Consider the following 21,129-nt stretch of genomic DNA (forward strand, 5'->3'; position numbering starts at 1 on the left):
TTGGGCTTCACAAACAGCAGCTGTGTCACAAATTTTAATGCCATTCAGTCAACTTTAAGTGGTTGAACGAAGACGTAAAAGAAATTTCTCTCTCATAAAAATAATATTCATTCAAGAACTTTCTCAAAATTATCTGTGTGTTATTGGGGAGGGGGGGGGGGGGCGGCAACAGCAAGAGGAATATACAGTGCCACTGTGCTAAAAATAGTTTCAGATCTCTTAGTGGGATACCTAGAGTTGTAATGTTGAGGAACATCGTATGCATTATACTTTACCTCCTTGGTTTTTCATTTTGTTACTGTCTGTCATATCCAAGATCACATCTGGTGCCCAATTGAATGGTGTCCTCAACAAGGACAAAGCAAATACCAGTCTCAGCACATATTTTACATTTGCATGTACCACAATTCTAAAGATGTTACACAAGTAGTCATTTAGACAGGGGGGGAGTGGGGGGGGGGGGGGGGGGGATCACGTTGTTGTTGCCATGATTTGCAATTCAGTTGTGTATTTTATTCTATACAAGATTTAAGGTTTCTCAAACAGAACTATTAGTGATTCAGACTTTCCAGGATACTGAATTGCTGTCAAATGAATGGTGCACAGACAGGCATGTCAGCAATTTAAATACCTGTCTGGTCATCCATATTTAGATAGTTCGTGGTTTCCCTAACTCATTTATGGCATAAAGCAATTGCCACAATAGCACTTTTGAAAAGGACATACCAATTCCCTTCTCAGTCTGTCCCCAACCTGAGTTTTTTATGAATCCAACCTAGATGAGAAAAGAACCTGTAATTGAATCCTTTGCAAACCCTACTTCTCTATAGCTGTTCTAACAATTTATCACATTTGACAGGTGCCTTTGTAGTCCCCTACTGATTTTTCCACCATTTTATTAGTACTGCCCATCCCTGGAGTGGAGCAGTTTGCACATTAATTCTCGTGCAGAGGATCTAGGCTACTGGGAAAAGATTTAAGCACATTATCTGGCTTCCGATACTAAAGAGAAGGTGGACCAGTCCCCTACAATGAAGCAGTCTCAATTGTGTATGACTGCCGTGGATTTTTCCTTGGTGGAAAGACTAGAACTGTGTGCACTCAGCCTCATGATGCTAAAATGAGGAGTTAATTGAATGAGAAGTTGCAGCTCCAGGGTCTGAAAAGTTGACAATGGCCAGGAGAGTGGTGTGCGGGTCCCAGGTCCCTCTCTACAGCATCCTGAAAGATGCCAGATGGCAAAGGAGATCGCGGGGCGTAGTGGTAGAAAACTAGCGTGTCCATCAAAAAGTTAGCTTCTATTTACCTCCTCCTCCATGGTAAATTGAATTTCTGTGTTAACTTTATTCTTTTGTTCATGAAAAAGTTCTTTTATGACTCCACAGTGCAATCGCATCATCCACATAGTGGAAACAGATGTTTGACTTTTTAATGGCCATGCCTAGTGCCTGTGCATCAGATTGTGCCACAAAAGAGTTAAACAGCTCCCAGTCATGATTCTATCCATTTGTTGATAATACTGGTCATTCAGTTTAAGTACATATTCATGGAGTTGATTGGAGAAGAAATGGAATATATCATAACTTCGTTAGAGAGTGGATGATCGTCCTTACAAATACAAAGGTTATTGTAACCATCATGGAGGGTCTCAGTACCATACATCTGTCCGAGAAATCTAGTACCTGTCATTAAAGTTGTCATTGACAGTATAGAAAAGGTCTTGGAAACAGTGGCATGTTATTGTAGTGCATAAACCCATGATCCAGGTGCAGGAATATTTGTCAGACTGAGATGCTTGACAAACACAGGAAGGTACAGAAATATACAGAATATTGAGCAATTGTGGACCGTTATACATGGATAATATAAAGAGAATAGTGAAAAAGCAAAGGAGAAACTATTAGATCAGCACTGTTGGAACACATTTTGCAGTGAGGAAACCACAGGATTCAATTTGATAAGATCCAAGTGCTGACATCGACAGGCTGGTAGATAAGCTGCTCAGAGAGACAATAAAGATTGCCAAGCACAACAGTTTTAATGTTACTGGGAAAAGAGTTAAGCACATTATCTGGCTTACAGTATAAAAGAGAAGGTGCACCAGTCCCCTACAATCGAGCAGTCACAATTGTGTACAACAACAGCCAGCTATACTTGAATTTCAAAAACATGTCCTGCCCGACCACAGATTACCTCAATTTCAGTCAGCAGTAAGCACCTGTCTACAGTGAAAGGTAACTATAATGACCCCTCCACCTTCTCAAGATGTCCTACACAAAGACAAAGACATTGTGTTTACCAAGACATTCGTTGATCAAAATATTGTAGCATGGAAAATTTTAATATTTTATTCTTGTAGCAAAGAACAGATGGCAAAGAAGAAGAAGAAGAAGAAGGTAATGTATTGTAAAAGCAATTAATTGTTATACTCCTTTTATTCAGGTAATTGAAAGTGATGAGGAAGAAACTCCTCTTCAGGCACCAGAAGAAGTGACAGAAGGAAATGAAGAAAACTTGCAGCCTCCAAAAAGTAAGTTACTTGTATACAACATCGAAGTGGAAAGTATAACTGTCCATAGTTACATGTGAACCTCATAAATTTTAAATCAAAGTGCTGGAGTGGCTAAGACATTGAATTCATATTTTGGAGACATAAGTTTCAAATTCCTTTTCATCTATGCAGATTTATATTGCCGCATTGTCTTTCAACAAATTCACAGGTGATTATTGACCCAACCATTCTCCTGTGGAACAAATGCTGTTTCTCTGATAACCTCAATGTCAACCATTTGCCTAGCTTGCAAAAAGTAGCTTGCACACTTTTGAAGGTAAACAGTTTTGAGCAATGCTATGGAAGAACAATGTACTGACCTGAAGCTGGAACAGTCAAGTATACATTTAATTGTGGGGAGCCAGAGTGTGTCTGGTAAAGTGTTTCTGGTTGTGTGAAGGTGTGATATTTAGCAGGCCAATGGAAACTTAAGAGGAGTTTAAAGAGTGAATTGTAGAACATTTGGTGTAGAAAGTACTTTAAGGAAACTATGCAAATTTCAGAACATGTTGGATTGGAATGAGTTGGGCTGAAGCTATGTACTTTCTTAAAGAAAAAAAGTTTAGTTTAGATATTGCCATCTCATCACACATGCCATGATGTTAACTGTAAAAGCTATTCACACTTGGAATTTTTGTATTACCAAGCAAAAAAATGTTTCCAATTTTTATCACAAGAAAGGATGGAATGGTACATATCCTGGTCATTTTTGTTGGTGTTTGTTTCCACTCCAGTAAGCTGTATGTGGTTGCTACTTGTTCAATGCAGGCTTTAAGTGGCCAGTATTTGCACCGTTGGTGATATTTGTTTTATGGGCTGTAGACTATGGTCTGAGGCATATTTTTCTGTGTAACATTGTTTCATGGTGCTAGAGACATGATCAGAAGCTACAAAAACTCGAAAGCAGTATCAAACCAAAACAAGCTCACACAAAGCTAAACTATTTGAAGGTATCCACACAACACTCATTTCAAGACATCATAAAATTGCTGCATAAGATCGTGGAGTCGCACCATTGTGAGAGTCCTCCAAGAACTGTATACCACAGTATTTAGAGAATGAGCTTGATCATTTATGAACTGTTTTTAGAAGAAACAGCTAGTCTGATGGAGGTAAATAGGGCACTCCTCCCTAAAAGATCTGGAGCTTCTAGTGAAAAAGAGCTGAGTAAAGGGAAAATTTTCCTCTCATTCCTAAAAACAGTTACAGATAACAGTACTAAGAGGACACAATATTGACACAGTGATTAAACTAATGAGAAAGGTGTACAAATAATTAAACACTGCAGAGGCCCTATGCCCACCACTTGTCACAGCAGGAGTATATAAAATTCCTTGCACATGTGGTCAGTTGCACATAGAAACTACAAAAAGAAGCATTTACACCTAACTTAAGGATTGCAAAAGCGAGTGCAGTCTGAGAAAGATGAATTAATCAGCAGTAGGAGATCATCCACTAGGAAGTGGGAACCAACAAAATTGCTTCTCTGATACTGTGGTTTTAGCAACATCTAATGTATGAATAGGCCACAGAAATTCAAAAGCACAAAAACAATTTCAACAAAAAAGGAAGAGAATTGAAACTAGACAAGTTGTGGATTTAAATGCTATATAAAGCAAAAAGTGCCAATTGTTCTATGCTACCAGCTCATTAACAGACACTGGAATGACTTTTCAATCTTGGGCAGCAGTCTGGTGATGTCACAAACCAACTGTTTCGTGAATATGTATACAATGTTCAGTTTGCTGAGCTTGTTTAAACTTGATATTGCTTTGGGTTTTTGTAGTCTTTGATGTGTGTACTACTAAGAGACAAAATGTTAGGTACAGGTTGTGAAATAGCACCCATAGAACAGAAATCACCAACAATCTACAAATTTGTGGCAAGAGATGGAAGGAGCAGTTACAAGGTAAATGAATTAAACCTAAATTCATCTCCCTCTAAAACCCAAAAGACAACCCTCATGAAGCAGTCAGGTATAAAGAACATATTACCATGTCAGACACACAAGTAAGCCACATGATGTCAGGGAGATTTGAATGGTATTAAATATTACTCTTCACAACAGTACAGGTGCGACATCCATTGTCATGTTTCTCGGAAACCTTCCCAGCGATCATCCTGATATGTTATTCAGTCAGTTGTGCAAGACCCTAATGTAGCTTATACACTTCAATAATTACAACATAACCTTTGTCAGTATTCTTCCTCTTACACTGGTGATATCACTGAGCAATGAAGTTGATCCAAATATACTGGTTAATTCCTATTCACATTCCTCTCTTCAACCTATAGATGCACAAAATATTCTTAGGGTTATTGATATTTCGATTTCTAGGTTTGTATAGATCTTCTGCAATGTTCCTGTTAGGAATGAAGCAGACAGACTTGCATTGTTTCTGAAACCTCATATCTAATATAGCAGTTCTCAATTAAACCGACCATGTGACATGATTGTGTTGCAACCTGCAGTTCCCAGTTTACTCTAATTCTTTCTTTAGTACTGTTAAATCAGCTTTCAGTTTTCAGCATTCAGTAAATATTTTTGGTTGTTCAGAACACAAAAAAGTAGCTTTTCCCAGTGGAAAATAAATTTTGTTCATCTTCAAGTGATACCTGAAAAATCACAAAGTAGCCCTCAGTAACCATGGCTTTCATTGTTGAATTGTCCTACACTCTAATGATAGGATATGAATAGAATGAATTTGTTTAGTGAACTTAACACATATTGAGTGTTAAGAATAAATATTGTGTGATAATATGTGGTCTTCATAATTTATTTTGTTCTATGAACTATGTGCAGCAGTATTGTTGTTGTAATTGGTGAATGTTATGTTTTATTTACAATCCGGTGTTCATTCTGTTTCTGGTAGAATGAGTGATGAAACAGTTCATAATACGTCACAGACACTAGATGCAACTCTGTATTTTCTGTCTTGGTCCATCTTGGTCTCCTAACCCATTGTCACATGGATCATATTTCTATAAAATGGTTCAAATGGGTCTGAGCACTATGGGACTTAACATCTATGGTCATCAGTCCCCAAGAACTTAGAACTACTTAAACCTAACTAACCTAAGGACAGCACACAACACCCAGCCATCACGAGGCAGAGAAAATCCCTGACCCCGCCGGGAATCGAACCCGGGAACCTGGGCGTGGGAAGCGAGAACGCTACCGCACGACCACGAGATGCGGGCTTTCTATAAAAGGTTTGATCACCATGTCCTATTCCAGTCCTGTTGCAGGCATGTATTACCATATCAGAGACAAGGCCACCTGTGAAACTGTTCATGGGATACCAGTTCTGCTGCAACGTTTGCACAGCCTTTTAGGTGGACGCATGACAAACAACCATCTGTCCTCAATTTCATGACTGCTTTACAAACCATGCCATCTGGCTCTTCCCCTAACTATCCCCTTCTCTAATAACAGCTTCTCGGAATTAAAATGGTGTCAATTGCCCCCACAACTCATCCTTTCACCCAGCAGTCCTCTAGGCCACTGTCCCATACGCATTTCCACACCTGTCCCCGTGCTTCACACTTCAACCCAGTAATCTATACTCACACTTTTCTCTTCATCCTTGGTTCTTTCTTCCTCAGTCCTCTGCCCCACCCATCCATCCAGCTCAGTCTTTCACATCACTGGTTGGCACTTACAATTATACTTACTTTTACAAAGACAAGCTCACCTGTGCCATCTTCATGTTCCATTCTCTTGCAGCCCTTCCCTCCAGTCCATAACACAACCTTCCCTCCACCAATTCCATTTCCCTCCGTTTTCCTCTTGCTCACACCTTCCATCACTGTCCCTCAGTCCAGCATGTGGGACGTGCAGTCAAGAGTGTGTGTGTGTGTGTGTGTGTGTGTGTTGCTGTTGGCAAGCGGGGTGCACTCAGCCCTTGTGAAGCAAACTGAGGAGCTACTTGATTGAGAAGTTGAGGCTCCGGTCTCGGAAACTGGCATATGGCCGGGAGAGTGATATGCTGACCATATGCCCCTCCACATCCGCATCCAGTGATGCCTGTGGGCCAAGGATGACACTGCGGCCTGTCTGTACTGTTGGGCCTTCGTAGCCTGTTTGGACGGAGTTTTAGTTACCTGGAGTCCTTCCCTTATTTGTATTCCAACTAAGATTTTCCCGTGGTTACCTTAAATCGAAGAGTGCAAATATCTAATGGTTCTTTTGAAAAAAACACTGTTGTCTTCATTCTTATCCTTCCCCAACTGATCTTATGTTTCGTTATAGAAAAACTAAAGTTTGTTCTGTTCTAGAACTGATTTATTTTTTGTGCATCTCCCCATACACCATAAGGCTACACACTTACTTTTTGTTTATACAAACTAACATGGTATTGAATAAACTTTTGAACTTCAATGCTATATTGTTTGCATAATTATACAAGATCTGTGAAGTTCATATTTTGTTTGTATGCGGCATTTATGTAAATGAGTGTACTGCAATTTAAGTTTTATATGCCAAGATAGTTTTCTGAACTATTGTGTCTAAACTAAATTTACTCATATAGTACCAGTCTCCAAAAATAATGAAAATAAAATTTTCTGTTTTCAGTCGATCTTGAGGCTGACATTTCACAGCTTGAGGCACCAACATTCACAACTATCAACCGAGGTCCTCCGGAACCTATGTTACGACTTCGATGGGACCATCGTGTTAGCCTTATGGGTGAAAAGGTTCTCAACCCCATGATTCACTGTTGTGATAAATGTTTGAAGCCAATTCTGATTTATGGCAGAATGGTATGTATAAATTGCAGACTGATGAACATAAATATAAACCAGTAAGGAAAGTTCTATCAGAATGTAAATAATTTAGGAGTAGAGGAGACTTCTCATCGAAAGAGAGGCGTTGAGTCCGAGCACATGCACAAAAAAAAAAAACCCTTGCTAACTTTCATTATAAGTTATTTGTTGAACTAGAGTGCAAATGCACATGCAGGTGCGGGTGTGCACCCCCCCACCCCCACACACACACACACACAATGTGCCTGCTGTAGACAATGTCCTGAGATTGCATTTCAACTGGAGGGGTGGGTGGAGGTAGAGAGAGAGATGGCAGACAGGAAGAGGGATTGGGGATGGTTATTTAGCTCAGAGGAAGGCAGCAGCTTTGTTGGCTAGGTGTGCGGAGGGAGGGGTGGCAGGTGATGAGCTAGAAGAGTGGTACATGGATAATGCAGGCAGTGAGGTGTGGCACATGATGAAGGTGATGTGGAGGAATGGTTTGGGGTAGGGTGACAGGACAAAGGAAGAAGAAACTGTTCATGCAGTGTGTGAGGTACTGGATTAGTGGAGATTGAGGCCAGTAGGGTTAGGATAGTGAATGTTGTTTTGCAATGATAACTCCCACGCTTCAAAAAAGCGTGTGGTGGAGGGAAGGGTCCGTATAGCCCGGGTTGTGAAGCACCCATTAAACTCAAGCATGTTTGCCACTGTGAGACTGCTTTACACTGGGGCAGTTGCCATTGATTGTGGTGGACAACTGGTTGGCATACCAACATAGTTATGTAGTGATTGCAGCAGCACTGGTGTATTACATGGCTGCTTTCACAGGTAGCTCTGTCTATGATGGGACAGGGTGAGAGTTTGACAGGAGTGAATTATAAAGAGCAAAGTGTATTGATTGGGCAGGTCTCGCTTCAGGATCTTCCACAGCAATATATCCCCTGTGGCAAGGTTTGGGAGTGAAAGTAGCATAGTGATGGACCAGTATGTAGTTTGAGTGTGTGACAAAATATCACTTTAGGATGGTTGAGAATGGTCTTGGGATGTTCCTCTTTTCTGAACATGATGATAGTCAAATCCCTGGCGAAGGTTATGGCTAAGTTGTTCCATTGCGGATTAGGTTTGGAGGGGGGGGGGGGGGGTTAATGCCTGTCTGTGAAGGCCCTGGTGAGATCTTCAGCACACTGGGCGAGGAAATTCTCTGTCAGGATGTAGAAGTCAACAAAATGGAAGCTGGCATGTTCGGTTGAGGAGGACAAGGTGAAGTGGATTTCATTGAATAGTAAGAGAGAGGCGTTCCTCATGCACACATCCACATATGGCTCAAAACTAAATTAAACTCAGTTCAGAGTGATGATATTTCCACAGAAATACCAGATCCAAAAGAAGATAGACCACTGTTTTATGCTGTTGCCAAAAGTATGGTGCATAGAATGTAGTGCTAGGAACCTGCATGGCAAACAACAAACTCACAAAAAATTATCCCAGATAATATTTGTGGAACTCACACTGGTGACTACGCTAGCCTCAATACAGATGCCGTAAACCAGGTGATAAAGGTCGCACAGCTACAGTGAGAATGAGAAATGTCAACATTGAAATAGATATCAGATGGAGTGTGCTACATTTGTCTTTTGTTATCAAAACCATTTGAATCACCTATCAACATGGTCTATTGCAGTTTCATCAAATCAGTCAAGTACATACACAAACACGTCACCAAGGTCAGCGTTCAGCAGCAGTATTCGGTATCGATAGTTCCAGAGCATGCATGCATGAAGTTCAGTTTCAGATAGGTCAGTATATCAGCAACAATAAGACTCTGTCCCCCTTGCGGGTTTGGGGTTAGACTAGACCCGCCTGTCGTAAGAGGTGACTAAAAGGAGTCTCAAAAATTTCGGTCTTATGTGATGGTCCCCTCTTGGGTTTGACCTCCATCTTTCTAAATTCTTCTGAAGAGTGAGCCAATTGGGGAAGGGTGCCTTACATGGTGCACTGTATCCGTTGTGCATTGAGACCTTTAGCCGGCTTTCTCATCGTCGCAATGCTGTCCCGCTCATTTTCCATCTCTTTGGGCGAGGATACCTTCCTGGGTGCGATTACCACTATGCACTGTGCAGTGTTGCTTTTTGTTGAGTCAACGACCTTGGACATTTTTGCACCTAAGATACAGCACGGTAGCCAGTCCGTTGTGGTGGGGCCGCCATGTACCCTGTTGGTTGTAGCCACCTGGCAACACAGGGATCGCTCTGCTGATGCCTGCGCCGTTAACTCCCCACGAATGCCAAGGAGTAGATGCCTGTCTCCCTGGGGCATCGGGACTCCCGGCAATGGCCATCCTGCCAGGTGGCCCTTGCTGAGGCTGGGTGGCGCCCGTGGGGAGGGCCCTTGATCGGAGTGGGTGGCATCAGGGCGGATGACCCGCAATGAAGTGTGGTACATCATCTCTCGCTGGTGGCCAGCCGCCAGCAGTCTCTAAGCGTTCTCGGGCTCAATTTAATGCTCAGAAGTACGATCCGAAAATGTTCCCCTCCCTGGCCACACTGTGGGAGGAGCGTAAGTCTCAGGATGGCAGTGACAATTATTCGCCATGGTTCCTGGTTTGTACGAGAGCTGATGGGGAGTCTTTCATGTTCACCAAGCCTCAGTTCTTCGTAGAGCATTTAGAGGACAAGTTTGGGGAGGTGGAGGGTTTGTCCAAAATGCCCTCTGGGTCAGTTTTGATAAAAACGGCATCCTCTGCCCAGTCACGAAGATTACTTACCTGTGACAAGTTGGGGGATGTTACACCACATATGAGTTTAAATATGGTCCATGGTATTATTTTCCGGAGGGACTCCGCGACACACCGTCAGGTGGCTTGCGGAGTATGGATGTTGATGTAGATGTAGATGTAGATGTAGACCTACTTTTGCAGTTTGATGACGAGCTGCGCACCAACTTAGAGCGTCGAGGTGTGCATTTCGTCCGGCGCGTTCATCGGGGTCCGAGGAATAATCAGGTTGCTACCAGTGCCTTCATCTTGGCCTTCGAGGGTGATACGTTACCGGAGAATGTCAAGGTGACGGTCTACCAGTGTGATGTCAAGCCCTATATCCCTCCCCCAGTGCGGTGCTTCAAGTGCTGGAAGTTTGGCCATATGTCTTCCCGCTGTACTTCCAGCCTCACATGTCGAGATTGCGGACGCCATTCACATCCCAATACTCTGTGTCAACTGCGGAGAGCATCATTCACCTTGCTCGCCAGACTGCAGAATCTTACAGAAAGAGCGAAAAGTCATGGCATATAAGACCCTGGACCGACTGACCTGTGATGAGGCTAAGAGGAAATATGACCGACTACATCCTGTGAGAATGACATCTTCCTACGGCGCTGCTACAACAACCGTGCTAGCCCCATGAGTTCTGAAAATTCCAGCCGGATCGATGAGCTGTACAACTCCACATGCTCCCTTGCCCGTGGGGGGGCTCTACCCACCCTCTTGCTCCTGCACCACCTAGCTCGGGAGCAACACCCTCCCGCCCATCGGGGACGTTTGTCCCCGCTTTTCAGCCAGAGAAGCGTCCAACTTCTTCAGCTACTCTCGCTCGAAAGGGGTCCCTTGTGTCCCTCCCTTCCCAGGTTTCCACCAGCAGGAAGGCTGACGCCCGACAGTGGCATCAATTCCCACCAGCGGCTGGTTGTAGGGCTTCGCGATCCTCCTCCGTCCCAGAGACTGAATCGGTGAAGCCCTCCCATCCGGTGAAACCCAAGGTTCAGCGAGAGAAGTCCAAGAGAAAGACCTCTAAGGCCAAAGAACTTGTAGTGGCACCCACCCCACCGTACCCTTCGAGTTCTGCGTTTGAGAGTGAGGTGGAGATCCTGGCATCCGCTGAGGACCTTGATCTAGCCGGTCCCTCAGACACCATGGATAGCACTTGCACAGGTGCTCAATCGGTCGCAGCAGGTGACCCAGCGGCATAATCTGCCTCCCCAGTCCCTTCACGCCTTTCTCAGCCATGAACAATGCAGTCCTCCAGTGGAACTGCAGCGGTTTCTTCCACCATCTAGCTGAGCTCCGACAACATCTCAGCCTTCACCCTTTCTTCTGTGTTGCTCTTCAAGAAACTCGGTTTCCGGCAATGCGAACCCCCGCCCTTCGTGGCTATCGGGGTTATTGTAGGAACCTGGCAGCTTATGAAAGGGTATCCGGTGGCATCTGCATCTATGTCCTTCACTCTCTTCACAGCGAGTCTGTCCCTCTACAAACAGCTTTAGAGGCTGTCGCTGTTTGGGTGTGGACGCCACAGGCTGTTACTGTCTGCAGTCTTTATCTTCCACCGGATGGTGATGTCCCGCAGCATGTCCTGGCTGCGCTGATAGCCCAATTGCCGCCACCTTTCCTGTTACTGGGAGACTTCAGCACCCATAACCCTCTGTGGGGTGGGTCAGTGGCAATAGGTCGAGGTGCCACCGTTGAGAATGTATTGACACAGCTCGACCTTTCCATTTTAAATGATGGTGCCTTCACACATTTCAGTGTGGTGCATGGCACGTACTCTGCCAGCGACCTTTCGATCTGCAGCCCTAGCCTCTTACCATCTGTCCAATGGAGTGTGCATGACGACCTGTGTGGTAGCGACCACTTTCCGATCTTTCTGTCACTGCCACAGCGTCACTCTTCTGGGCGCCCTTGCAGATGGGCTATGAATAAGGCTGACTGGGACTTGTTCTCCTCCACCCCCACCATTGAGCCTCTTTCTAATGAAGCCGTTGATGCGGTGGTTCACTCGGTCACCCCCGGCATCGTTACTGCCGCAGAATCTGCCATTCGCTGTTCTTCTGGGTCCCCTCGGCGGAGGACTGTGCATTGGTGGTCGCCTGCGATCGCCGAGGTGATTAAAGATCGCATGCGGGCGCTCCAGCGTCACAAGCGGCATCCCTCATTAGAAAACCTCATCGCCTTTAAAGGGCTCCGTGCGCGGGCCCGCTGCATCATTCGCCAACACAAGCAGGAGTACTGGGAACGGTATGTCTCCACCATTGGCCTCCACATCTCTCCATCGCAGGTTTGGGCCAAGATTAGGCACCTCTATGGCTATCGGACCCCTGTCAGCGTCCCTACCCTCTCACTGAATAGAGCAGTTTGTACTGACTCCGACATAATTGCAAACCACTTAGCAGACCATTTTGCTCTCTGTTCCACTTCTGTGAATTACCCACTGGCCTTCCGCTCCATTAAAGAGCGGTTGGAACGTCGGAACCTTTCATTTCACACCCACCATCCTGAGTCCTACAATGTTCCATTCAGTGAGTGGGAATTCCACAGTGCCCTAGCCGCTTGCCCTGATACGGCTCCCGGGCCAGATCGCATCCACTGTCAGATGCTGAAACACCTCTCAGTGGACTGCCAACAACGCCTCCTCGACCTTTACAACTGTATCTGGGTCGAGGGTGAGTTTCCATCGCAATGGCGGGAAAGCGTTGTTATCCCCATTTTGAAACCTGGCAAGAACCCATTGGAGGTGGACAGCTACCGCCCCATTAGCCTCACCAACGTTCTTTCCAAGTTGTCCTCTGCCGGCTGCTCATTGGGCACACACGGATGACGCACGGCCACTTATTGCGCCGTGAGGACCCACCTCTATGTCGCTGCGGATCGGTTTTGATGGTGGTCCACATTTTGTTGGAGTGTCCCATTTTAGCTGTGCTCAGGCAGACGTTCGCACTGCCTGAGATGCTCCCTGCCCTTTTAACAAATGACACTGCCATGGCAGGCTTAGTTTTGTGTTTTATTCGGGCAGGGGGTTTTTATCACTTAATCTGAGTGTTTATGTTTTTTTGTTTTGAGTCTGGCCTTTGGCCTACGATTTTAGACTGAGTTTTAGTGTGTTTATCGGTGGTTGGCTTTTCCTTTTTTGTCTCTATGGTCAGCCAACCACTGTCACACTCTGTGTGATTTTACTTCTTTTTGTCTGATCTCTGTCTGAGTCTTTCTTGTACTGTGTCGTCTGTTGTCGACTCCATCCTTCGTTTTTATTCTGTGTGGGTGTTTGCACTTCTGGAGAAAGGGACTGATGACCATCGCAGTCTGGTCCCTTCAATCTCACAAACCAACCAACCAATAAGACTGTGACACATTTTGAATTCTTAATTCACAGTCAGCATCACAGTGTTGTTAATCTCAGTGTTCACTTTGAAAATGGACTAGTCAGTTTCACAGAAGAGAATGCATGAATGTGGAAGGAAAAAGGAATATCTGGCATTTCTGTGCAAATGACATCATCAGTTTGAGCTGAGTGTATTGTAGTTTTGAGCCATATGACAGTGTATGCATGAGGAATGGCTCTCTTTTACTGTTCAATTGAATCTGCTTCAGCTGGTCCTCCTCAACTTGACATGCCACCTTCCGACATTAACTTGTACATCTCTGGTGTCTCCAGCTGCACTTGTGACCATATTAAACATAATAACCACCAACAGTATTTGCATCTCAACTGATGCTGCCCCTTCCACACACAAAAAATCACTTCCCCTACAACATGGTCACACATGGGTGGCTTATCTGCAGAAATGACAGAGAATTTCCTTGCCCAGTGTGCTGAAGGTCTTAAAAGGTCCCCCACAGACAGGCACTAACCATCCCACCCTCTCCCCAACCTCCAAATCCACCCCACCCCACCCCAAACCTTGTCCGCAAACAGTTTTTCTGTGCCGTATCCTCATACATCCCCAGTCCTTCCACCACCTCAGCTACAGCCCCTTGTCACTCAATATCATCCTGCAGGGGAACAACTAGCAGTATCCTTCACCTGGGATTTGACTATCCGTCATCTATCAACATGCTGCACCAGCATGTGCAACACTAACAGCATTTTTAATGCTGTGTCAAAACATTATTTTACACAGAAGTACCAAAGTAATATAATGGAATGCCACATCAAAAAAATTGCAACATCGTAAACAAGGCGCATTAGTTGAAGGCTATAAGAATCTGTATTCATCTGCTGCATTGCGACGCATATACACAGTACATCCAAATGACAACAAATGCTACTATTTGAGAATTCTGTTGATAACTGCCAACAGCCCACCTTTGTTTGCAAATTTGAGAACTATTGATGGCTTGGAATGCCAGATATATAGAGAAGCTTGCTAAAAACTTCATTTATTCGAAAATTGCCAACATTGGGAAATTTACATTGTCAGCAGTCATCTGTGATAAATACAACCATTCCTCCCTATCTTTGGGACCACTGTTTGCCACCAAACATTATAACAATCTGTGGTAAAAATTCAAAATCCTGAGAGGACTTGAGAAAAGACTTTTGGCTTCATATTTGTACCATTAGCAACAACAAGATCATTCCATTTTCAGACAAAATTTTCAATGAGGCTCTGATAGAATATTAAAACATATGCTTAACCAGAAACAACAAAACACTCATTCAAGTTGGAGTTTTTGCACCACAAAATCCTGTATGTTATTATTATGATTGAGATTTATTGAGAAAACAGTTATTTCACACGAATGCCTGGTGCACATTTGTCGAAGCAGATAAACGGCAAATTCTTAGTTACAGCTGAGAAATTGACCTATGACACAATAACAAATATGGTGGCCATTGGCAGAGGAAGCCTTTTTATTAAGGCACACTGCGGCACAGGTGAAACCCTCTTCAGCTCTTTGCAATTAGCTCAAAGTTGCTCTCAACGTGAAACTGCTTTGGCTCATCAGGTATTGTGGATACATTATTGGATGGTAGATAGACAGTGCAGTCAACCCTCAGAATTCTGTTGAATATGAAATTTGCTGAAGCTCAAATGTGTAATACACTTCTGGAAATTGAAATAAGAACACCGTGAATTCATTGTCCCAGGAAGGGGAAACTTTATTGACACATACCTGGGGTCAGATACATCACATGATCACACTGACAGAACCACAGGCACATAGACACAGGCAACAGAGCATGCACAATGTCGGCACTAGTACAGTGTATATCCACCTTTCGCAGCAATGCAGGCTGCTATTCTCCCATGGAGACGATCGTAGAGATGCTGGATGTAGTCCTGTGGAACGGCTTGCCATGCCATTTCCACCTGGCGCCTCAGTTGTACCAGCGTTCGTGCTGGACGTGCAGACCGCGTGAGACGACGCTTCATCCAGTCCCAAACATGCTCAATGGGGGACAGATCCGGAGATCTTGCTGGCCAGGGTAGTTGACTTACACCTTCTAGAGCACGTTGGGTGGCACGGGATACATGCGGACGTGCATTGTCCTGTTGGAACAGCAAGTTCCCTTGCCGGTCTAGGAATGGTAGAACGATGGGTTCGATGACGGTTTGGATGTACCGTGCACTATTCAGTGTCCCTTCGACGATCACCAGTGGTGTACGGCCAGTGTAGGAGATCGCTCCCCACACCATGATGCCGGGTGTTGGCCCTGTGTGCCTCGGTCGTATGCAGTCCTGATTGTGGCGCTCACCTGCACGGCGCCAAACACGCATACGACCATCATTGGCACCAAGGCAGAAGCGACTCTCATCGCTGAAGACGACACGTCTCCATTCGTCCCTCCATTCACGCCTGTCGCGACACCACTGGAGGCGGGCTGCACGATGTTGGGGCGTGAGCGGAAGACGGCCTAACGGTGTGCGGGACCATAGCCCAGCTTCATGGAGACGGTTGCGAATGGTCCTCACCGATACCCCAAGAGCAACAGTGTCCCTAATTTGCTGGGAAGTGGCGGTGCGGTCCCCTACGGCACTGCGTAGGATCCTACGGTCTTGGCGTGCATCCGTGCGTCGCTGCGGTCCGGTCCCAGGTCGACGGGCACGTGCACCTTCCACCGACCACTGGCGACAACATCGATGTACTGTGGAGACCTCACGCCCCATGTGTTGAGCAATTCGGCGGTACGTCCACCCGGCCTCCCGCATGCCCACTATACGCCCTCGCTCAAAGTCCGTCAACTGCACATACGGTTCACGTCCACGCTGTCGCGGCATGCTACCAGTGTTAAAGACTGCGATGGAGCTCCGTATGCCACGGCAAACTGGCTGACACTGACGGCGGCGGTGCACAAATGCTGCGCAGCTAGCGCCATTCAACGGCCAACACCGCGGTTCCTGGTGTGTCCGCTGTGCCGTGCGTGTGATCATTGCTTGTACAGCCCTCTCGCAGTGTCCGGAGCAAGTATGGTGGGTCTGACACACCGGTGTCAATGCGTTCTTTTTTCCATTTCCAGGAGTGTATTTCCAAAGGTTATGGCATGGGTAATGTTCTGCAAACGCAAACTGATTGTACGATATGAATGCGCCACACCACATAACATTTGAACTCCTCAAGATCTATGAGCAATTGCAAACCCAATTAGTGGAGGTATCATCTTTTCAGTATATGGCTTCCGACAGACCCTACCAGTAATATCAAAATTACACCACCTGATGAACTCGGTACTTGCCTCAGAGTGTCATGTCTTTGCAGACATATGCAGAAACCTACGTAAAAGACCAATATGCACATTCATTGGCAGTGCAATGCTTCAAAACAGATGAGGATATTGGTAATGGAAAAGTACGAGTTGGTACAGACACAAAGTACCTGTCATTTCAGTTGAACTTTGTTCCAATTATCAAACAAGTATTCAGAAAGTTTTGCTGCCACTTACAAAAATCACTAATGGCTTTGCAAACATGCTATTTTGGCAGAAAAAAGACTATGTCAATTCAGTCAGCACACAATCCACAAACAAATTGCAGGCATCTAGTCACCTACAAGTCAATTGACGGTGTCATGAATGCAGATGAAATTTTAGATTATCCAATTGAGTTTTTAAATTAATTTTATCTTTCTTCTGTGCCATTGCACCATTTGTCGATCAAATCGGCACACCAGTAATTCTTTTGTGCAACATTAATCCATGGCAGTTTTGCAGTGAAACCAGCCTCGCTGTCAGCAAAACTGATGCCAAATATCGAAGTGACAATTATGAAAGGGAAGTCAAAAGGAGATGATGTACTCATTCCACATATTCCTGTCATTCCTATTGATGTGCCATTTGATTTCAAATGACTGCAATTCCCTGTTTGCCTTTCATTCTCAGAGTCCATTAATAAGGTGCAAGGTCATTTGCTTCAAGTGTTCTGTTTAAGTCTGGAAAATTCATACTTCTCACATGGGCAATTATGTGTTACATGATCTGCTAGCCAAAAAAGTTGATTCCTCAGAATACAGAAAGACCAAAAATTCTGTATTTCCTAAAAAACTTGCATAAACTTTTTCAAATTTTATGTAATCCATAAAAAATCATAGTCTTTCCTTTATTTTTTGTACACGTCAATATGTCTGTTCTGTATGTGAGTACCTGTATGTGTGAGGTATTGCAAGGCATGCTTGGCACAGCTAATAATTAATATTCTTAGTTTAATTGTTCTCTCATATAAAGAGAAGATCAATGTCTAAAATTGTATGAGAAAGCAAGTTGAGTACAATTCTTTCAGTTACTACCTTTAATGTACTATGAATTTGGCCTATGTTACGGTCTGTTTTCCCAAAGCTGGGGCTGTATCGAATAGGTTTGAAGTAAATAATGTCATTGAGTGGCTATCATTTAATCACATTCAGATGATACACAGAAACAGGTAATCATTGAAATTAAAATTCAGAATACAAAATTGTGCTCTTGTATCCACAAATAAACTGGTATGTTGCAAATTGATGCATAATGTAGTCAACAACAAACACAGAAAAGATCGTAAAATCAGAATAACCCAGTAAATAATTATCTTTTAATTTATTTCAGGTCTTGTGATGTGGTTACTTTAATTTTATATGATTGTACTCAAATAGGTTTCTCTATATCAGATAAATAAATCCTTGCTGCTCTCATAAAAAAAATCCCATTTTTTATTGGTCTCAAATCAGATATTTTACTACCAGTTTTAAATTTATTGGTCACATGTTGCTGAGTTTGAAGAGTGTGTGTGTGTGTGTGTGTGTGTGTGTGTGTGTGTGTGTGTGTGCGTGTGTGTGCCCACCCACGTTTCTTTTCTATTTTCTTTAAATAAAAAAATGGCTGTTGGTGATTAAAGTTTCTCACACTGCACTTCAGTATAGCATCAATATAAACTGTTGTTTGGTTTGAAATTAGCTTAGTTTCTTGTGGTGAGAGAGAGGTTATATTTTTATTGCACTTTGGCTATTATAGCAGAGATATCTGATAGAAAGAAAAATATTTACTTGATGCTTGAAATACTGATTTCCAGAATCCTGTTTCTCTTTTCTAAGTTGGGCATAATAATTCATTATTTTTCTACAACAGATACCATGCAAGCATGTTTTCTGCCTATCCTGTGCAAAGCGCGAGGACAAAGTCTGTCCACGTTGTATGGAAAAAGTAACCAGAGTTGAGCAGACAGGTCTGGGAACTGTTTTTATGTGCACACATGGTGGTACGCGCTATGGAAACACGGGTTGCAGAAGAACATATCTTTCACAACGTGATCTGCAGGTAAGTTTCTGGTTAATTGAGCTGCTAAATTTCTGCAAATAATGATCCATTGTCAACAATGTGGATGGGAGAGATTGCTGCACACCACACAGTGGAGGCATTGAGCCACAGACAGGCACAAGAAAACATATGTGTATGTGCAGATTGAAGCGAAGAATGAAAATTTGTACCAACGCCGGGAGTCTGCAGTGCACTAGGCAAATGCGCTAATCAGTGTTCCACCCTGGGGCAGTGGTTTTGCACAGATTACCCTAGCACACCTCCCTCCTCGATCCAAACTCCCATTCACACCTCAACCCACTTGGTACAGAACATCATTCGTCGCTTCAGTCTGCATATATACATCACAGGTATGCGAGACATGAAAAGGTCTCCAGAACCATATACACTGAAGTGCCAAAGAAACTGGTATAGGCATACATATTCTAATACAGGGATGTGTAAACAGGCAGAATACGATGCTGCTGTCGGTAACACCTATCTAAGACAAATAGTGTCTAGCAAAGTTGTTAGATTGGTTACGGCTGCTACAATGGCAGGTTATCAAGATTTAAGTGAGTTTGAAAGTGGTGTTATAGTCGGCACATGAGTGATGGGACACAGCGTCTCTGAGATAGCAATGATGTGGGGATTTTTCCGAATGACCATTTAACGAGTGTACCATGAATATCAGGAATCCGGTAAAACACCAAATTTCTGATGTTGCTGTGGTCGGAAAAAGATTCTGCAAGAACAGGACCAACAGCAACTGAAGAGAATCATTCAACGTGACATAAGTGTAACCCTTCTGCTAATTACTGCAGATTTCGATGCTGGGCCATAAACAAGAGTCATCGTGTGAATCATTCAACGAAACAACATCGATATGGGGTTTCAGAGCCAAAGGCCCATTTGTGTACCCTTGATGACTGCATGACACAAAGCTTTATGCCTCGCCTTTGTATAGGCATGGAGACAACCTCATGAATCCAGGAATCCTGCAGGTCAGCAGGAGACTGTTCAAGCTGGTGGGAGCTCTGAAATGATGTAGGGCGTATGCAGGTGGAGTGATATGGGACCCTAATACATCTAGATACAGTTCTGACAGGTGACTCATACGTAAGCATCCTGTCTGATCACCTGCATCCATTCATGTCCATTATGCATTCCGACGAACTTGGGCAATTCCAGCAGGACAATGCGACACCCCACACATCCAGAAGTGCTACAGAGTGTTTAAACTGTTGTGAGTTTAAACACTTCTGCTGACCACCAAACACCCGTGACATGAACATTATTGAGCATATCTGGGATGCCTTGCAATGTGCTGTTCAGAAGAGATATCCACCGATTTATAGGCAGCCCTCCAGGATTCATGATGTCAGTTCCCTCCAGCACTACTTCAGACATCAGTCAAGTTCAATGCACATCGTGTTGTGGCACTTCTACATACTCGCAGGGGCCCTACATGATATTAGGTAGGTGTACCAGTTTCTTTGGCTCTTCAGTGTAGTTTCATTGATTAAAGCACCAGTTGGCAGAGACACAAGCAGCAATAGGGAAGTAACAGATTTTGTGACTTTTAAGAGTTCCTAACCAGGTGCGAATTGTGTAGTGTCATCTGTGTGCTTTGTTAGTTTTGTTTTTGGATTTCTATGTGTTTATTTAATAATTAATAGACACAGTTTCTGCTTTTTTGTTTGTGTTGGAATGTAAACTGATTTTGTGGCATATTACAGGTTACTAACCAGGAGCAAATTATTTAGTCTCACCTAGTGTTTTGGTTGTTAAGTTTATGAATCTCTGCATGTAAATCTGATTTATTAGACACAGTTCTTTTATTTTCATCAGTGTTTATAACAGAGTTCTGTAGCACATGTCAGTAGTCCTTCGTTTGTCTGTGTAATTTAGTTTTCCACAGTCTTTAATATGGATAGGGACTGTGATTGCTGTTTGCTGATGCGAGCCAAGTTGGTGACACTTCGCTCTCAGCTCCAGGCTTCAGTTACACAGCTTGAAGCTGCAAGTGGATGGGCCGGGCATCACTGTTGTGGGCTGCCCTTGGGGATTCAGTGGACGTCCAGCATGACTCAGAAGTCCACCAACTGGTCCACACCAGGGGCCAGTCCAGTTACTGCTTGCTCTCCTCACCCATGATCGAGTGGAAGGTCGCCTCATGGCATGGCAGGTGGTTAATGACTTCCCCAGGGGCCAAATGTAAGGCGTCCCCAGTTTTTCTGACAAACAGGTTCCAGATGCTGTCTGTGGCTGACACAGTCCCTAAGCCAGATGCAGTTTCAGAGGAAACCTCTCAGCCTGCAGTATATGGGCAATCACAGGGGGTGGAATTATTGG

At 44.0% G+C, this 21,129-nt stretch overlaps 1 protein-coding gene across 3 annotated transcripts in view; it reads left to right on the forward strand.

Moving 5' to 3' along the window:
• The window catches only part of LOC126236302 (E3 ubiquitin-protein ligase Hakai), a 60,518-nt gene that overhangs the window by 32,262 nt on the left and 7,127 nt on the right, over window positions 1-21,129 (forward strand). For all 3 annotated transcript variants that reach the window (XM_049945500.1, XM_049945501.1, XM_049945502.1), the window contains exons 3-5: window positions 2,443-2,530; window positions 7,128-7,315; window positions 18,607-18,795. In XM_049945500.1, the coding sequence (XP_049801457.1) occupies window positions 2,443-2,530; window positions 7,128-7,315; window positions 18,607-18,795 (465 nt within the window). The remainder of the gene's footprint in view (window positions 1-2,442; window positions 2,531-7,127; window positions 7,316-18,606; window positions 18,796-21,129) is intronic.

The sequence above is a fragment of the Schistocerca nitens genome, chromosome 2 (genome assembly GCF_023898315.1).
Source record: "Schistocerca nitens isolate TAMUIC-IGC-003100 chromosome 2, iqSchNite1.1, whole genome shotgun sequence".
Lineage (NCBI taxonomy): Eukaryota > Metazoa > Arthropoda > Insecta > Orthoptera > Acrididae > Schistocerca > Schistocerca nitens.